This window comes from Acomys russatus, chromosome 1 (assembly GCF_903995435.1).
Source record: "Acomys russatus chromosome 1, mAcoRus1.1, whole genome shotgun sequence".
Lineage (NCBI taxonomy): Eukaryota > Metazoa > Chordata > Mammalia > Rodentia > Muridae > Acomys > Acomys russatus.
Genome location: NC_067137.1, coordinates 104,476,854 through 104,481,919, shown reverse-complemented (window position 1 = coordinate 104,481,919; position 5,066 = coordinate 104,476,854). Strand labels below are relative to the sequence as shown.

General features: G+C 41.5%; 1 protein-coding gene across 1 annotated transcript; it reads right to left on the bottom strand.

The window, feature by feature from the left end:
• Positions 1-1,671: 1,671 nt before the first annotated feature.
• Flrt2 (fibronectin leucine rich transmembrane protein 2) lies at positions 1,672-4,825 on the bottom strand. Its single transcript, XM_051150185.1, has one exon. It carries the CDS (start codon positions 4,755-4,757, stop codon positions 2,775-2,777), a length of 1,983 nt encoding a protein of 660 aa, XP_051006142.1. The 5' UTR covers positions 4,758-4,825; the 3' UTR covers positions 1,672-2,774.
• Positions 4,826-5,066: the final 241 nt, after the last annotated feature.

Genomic DNA, 5,066 nt, shown 5'->3' with positions numbered 1-5,066 from the left:
ATGCTAGCCAAAATGTTAACCAGTAAAGATTTGCTGTTTATCTGTTTTTTTTTTTAAGTTTCATAAGCTAGTATAGATTCCATAATGTGATTTCTACTCTGACATATCAGAGTCCCTCAGACACTCTACTATTATTAATGTGAGTCGGATTCTCATGGTAGATGTCGTTGTCATGTTGCTCATGAGATCAAAATAAAGATTCTCTTTTCAAAAATGCTTCCAAGAGAGTAATTTTGAGAGCACCCACCATTTCACCTAACTGAGCCTCCAAAGGACTACTTCCACTTCTAATAGTGTTGTGGATGGGGATATTATGGGAACCTCTCCACTCTTGTTTCTTTGGGGACAAAAAAAAAACGACATGTTTACAGTCCCCCAATTCCACTGGTAGTTAAACACACAATATGAACAGACAAGAATAACTATCTTGCTCATAACAAAATAAAAATCCTCAAAAATCAAAGTACCATTGAATTTTTTCAGCACACAGCTTTACCTACACAGTGAGATGCAAGAGGACGGTGAAAAGGAAACATCCAGCTAAAACAGCCACTGTGTGACTGTCCTGATTTTAGGTGATGTAACGCTACACTGCTCACCATTCCAGATGGTCTTATCCCTTCACCGTGTGAACCTACTTTGACAGAAACCACCAGCCCAAACCCTCTAGCTAATAGACTAAAGTGGAAACCCGAGTCATTTTAGAATTAATTAAATTAATTCAAAACTACGTTCAGCTCTACCGCCTGCACAGTTTCAATGCGTGTGTCTACAACATTATCGCTGCTGCAGTTATATTTTCTGCTTATTCTGAGGGATGGGGGAGATTAAAACATATAGGTCAGGGTATATTATTAAAGAAAATAAAGCTCTCACTATAAAGAAAAGCTTGCATAGCATCTTATACCTAAACTTTACAAGAAGACACATCACAGTTTTATTTTGCTTAGAGAGAGAAAGAGAAAGCTAGAATAGTATGACATTTACTTCATGAGTCCCTAAAGTGATGGATGGTTTAAAGGAGCACAGCATGAAATGCCTAAAAGTGGCCTTGAAAAAAAAATTCCCCTAGAGTGAATTTCTTTAGACAATGTATGTGGTCTATAGCCCTTCTATACCTAAGTGGTGACAAGAATTGGGGTAAATTAGTCATGTTTTCTGAAAATGGACTTTCTTCAAAATTATCTAGCTTCTACAATGGCTATCCCTCTTCCCCCAGCCCTCTGCTTTCGAGCCTTCTCTGCCATGATTAGGGGAAACTCTTTCTCTGACTTCCTCAGTGTCACTGGTACTCTTTTAGCATAAGGTTAGTTAGCACTCTATAGTTACCAAATTAGAGGGACATCCACAATCTAAAAGTAACAAATGCGATTTCCATGTGGAACAGGACCAAAGTGAATTCAAAATGAAAACACAGTATTGCTTTTAACAATACGCAATTTTTTGGCCAGGTTGGGTGTCTTCACAGAATCACTGGCAATCACTGTTATTATGGACTTTAATACGTAGAAATACACAGGGATATTTTGTGCAACCAAAGTTTGCATCCATAATTTTCATTGAGATACCAAGCAGAGGGGAGAAAACAAAGGTGGCATATACAACTTAGTTACAAAAAATATATGCAAGATGATCGGAAGACAAGAATTTGAGAGAGGATGTAGGGATAAACTCAGCTGTTTCAACATGATACAAAGTCAGCTGACACAGTGTAAGAGAACCACTGATTTTTTTTTCTAAATGTCATTAGTACTTTTTAAATAAACACATTACTGTAATAGATTCTAAACACTGCTCCTTTGTTGGTCTAAATATCATGTTGATATAGCCTCAGTGAATATACCCAAATAATTTTCATTATCAAAAATAATTCCATTCAATATAATTCTTCCCATTATTTTTATTAGCCTCTTCTAAAAAATTAGTCTAGAATATAACTCTGTTGGATACGATTCAACCTGACATGTGATTTGAATAGTGACAGTTTTGAGGGGAATTTTCTTGCTAGAACTGATTATATTGGTCCCTGAAGATGACTAGAATCAGACTCAGGTTTCCAACTCTGTTATCACATAAGGCCAGGGAAGCATGAAGAATGATTTTGAAGTTCACAGGAAGAAGCCAACCCTGGGGCTTTCAGGACATTTCAAATCTTTCGGTTTCCTTGATTCGGTCAGGGAGGCCTAACTTATCTTATGGGAGCTGGCTTCTTCGTGATGTTCTATTCCTTGCGCTACCTCTATTATCATATTACAGATTTTTCAGAAAGTGTTTCTTCCAGGCCAGGAGGTATAGAAAACATAGACATAACTAGGCCATTCTTTCTTGACTCAAACTATTCCTCCTACCCTGATGAGCCCATCTGAAACTATCCTTTCATTTGACTATCAGCCCTAGAAAAGGAATTTCTTCTGACAGCCTCAACAGCAAAGTGGTTAGTATGCATCTGAAGGATGAATCACTCATTCTTCTGCCTTGGCATTGGGTTCTCTTTGTACAACCCCGTACAGTACTTCAGCAACATTTTTTTTTTTTAATTTTAAAAAGCAAAGAGTTACAAAACTGTTTGTAATTAACTGGAAATAGAAAAGATAGCACTTTTTTTTTTTAAATCCCATTATATAGTACACCGTATAAATTACAGAGTATTCAAATGCACAAATGCATCTGGGTAACATTTATCAAATGTAATTTGCGTGTCTTTGTGTGCACACACATGTGTGTTCTTGAGAGTTTGGTTGTCCGCCTTTCTAGCGCTGGACCTCTAGGCTGTTTCACGTATGGCAATGCTCCAGATCTGGCACACTGCTGTTGCAGTATCGCATGTTGTTGGGGATGTGGCAGTCTGTGTAGTTAATGCCCCCATTTGGGGTATAAATGGGTTGCAGTCTGAAATCTCCTTTAAGGAGCTGATCGTTATTTAAGGAGACAATCTGAAAACTGGTTTCTGTCATCTCCAGGATGGAGTTGTCTTTTTTGGTACCTGCCTCACAATAGTCATCTTTCCGTCGGCCCCGGTTGTATTTCCACTTCTGAGAGGTGTAGCGTCCCTTTTTGTGCATGTGCCAGCAAAAGACACTGAGCAAGACCACGAGCACAAAAATCACTGCACCGCCAATCAAGCCCGCTAGCAGAAAAGGGGAGCCCATGCTGTGGGATGTTGTCTGCTCATGGCTAGAAGCAGTGTTGCTGCCATTGTTCAAATAAGAGGCATGGGTAGTGGCCTCAGAACAGATGGTATCTTCCACCGTGCGGTAGTTGAAAGCATCCAGTGGCACCAAACAAATTCGATAGGTGGATCTGGGCTCTAAATTAACCAAACTCAAGTGTTGCTTCTCACCACTGACAATTCGTTCCTGAACAATGCCCCCTACGAGACTGTGGCCCATTTTCACCCATGTCAGTTTGTATGCCATCACAGTAAAGAGAGACAGCCAGCTGACTTGAATCGAAGTATCGTTAACAAAGTGGATGGAAAGTTGGATCCTTTCAGAAATAGGTGGGGTCACTTTTTCTCTGCCATCCCAGTCAGGGATGGTGGGAAGTTTTGATGGGATAGAAGCTGGAGGTACAGAGCCTCTGCTGGGGCTTGGAACAGAGAGAGTAGGAGAATGAGTTGTTGGAGAAACTGTACTTGGAGCTGGGGTAAAGACGGGTAGGCCAGGAGTCGTGGTGGGACAAGACAAAAGATTCATATTCAGCTCCCTGACAGCCATCCCTCGGACTTGCTCAGGACCTTGGCACATGAAACCACGCACGTTGAGAGAAGAAGGGATGTATTTGAGCCACTCTGTGACCCATTTAATACTGCAGTCACAAAACCAAGGGTTATTCCGAGCGGTGAGTTGCTTGAGGTTGGAGAGATTATCGAAGACCCCTTGAGTTAACATTCGAAGTTGGTTGTTGGATATATCTAGCCTTTCCAGCTTACGGAGGTTTGAGAAGGCTGTCAATGGGATATGGTTTATCTGGTTATCCTGCAAGTAGAGCCTGACAAGATGCGTACCTGGGAGGTCAGGAGGTGGGTGAGAGAGCGAGTTACGGACTATGGAAAATTCCTTGAGCTTGGTGAGATGGCTGAAGGTGCCCTCAGCAATGCCCTTGTTGGTCAGGAGATTCCCATCCACAATCAGACGCTCCAAGCTTGTGAGGTTCTGAAAAGCCATGTCTGATATGACTGCAATTCGGTTTTCATCCACTCTCAGCTCTTGCAGGTCGACAGGGAGCCCAACAGGCACGCTGCTCAAGTGATTCTTTGATAAAAACAATAGTTTGAGGCTAATTGCCTCTCGGAAAGCTCCGTCCTCTACTCCCACTGTGGATATGGAGTTGTCATCTAAATGCAGTTCTTCGAGCTTCAGGAGCTGAGCAAGAGCTGCCCGTGAGATGGTCTGAATGTTGTTTTCCTGCAGATGGAGGACTCTGACATTCTTGGGAAGGTTCATGGGGAATTCATCCAGTTGGTTGCCATAAAGGTAGACCGTGTGCACTGACTGTACATTGTGCAGCTCTGCAGGAAATCCAGCATTATTAATTTGGTTGTTGTGGAGGTAGAGTACGGTTACGCCCTCCGGGATCCCAAGAGGCACTGAGGTCAAGCTTCTCTCATTACAGTAGACAAAGTTCCTGTCACAGCGGCATACACTAGGGCAGGCCAGGAGTTTTGATACTTGTGAGTAGAGCCCCAGGGAGATGATGAGCCAAATTTTTAGGAAAATAGCCCTGTGGCTGGGCCACTTTGTAGTCTGAAGGCCCATTTCTGAACGACAGAAATAAAATACAATGTGATGAGGGAGGAAACTGAAAACAAAAGCAATAACAAACAATAGCAAAAAATACAGAAAGGAAAACGAAAATTACTGGGCCAAGTTTGGTAAAAGTCTAGAACTTTCTGTTAGAGAAAATGACTTGACAGCAGATGGTAAAACAATCTTTCTGATGTCTTTAATCTGATCTGCCTATGGTGCCTTCTTGCAGTGGTCCTCGATGTGCAAAACAACTCAACAGGAACAGTTTTCCACACAAGCAAAGCTTGATGCCAAGTGATAAGTACTGTCAAAAAAAAA

Bases quoted from the DNA above. Each gene is read 5' to 3' on its own strand.
- Flrt2 (XM_051150185.1), bottom strand. From the start codon at position 4,757: ATGGGCCTTCAGACTACAAAGTGGCCCAGCCACAGGGCTATTTTCCTA.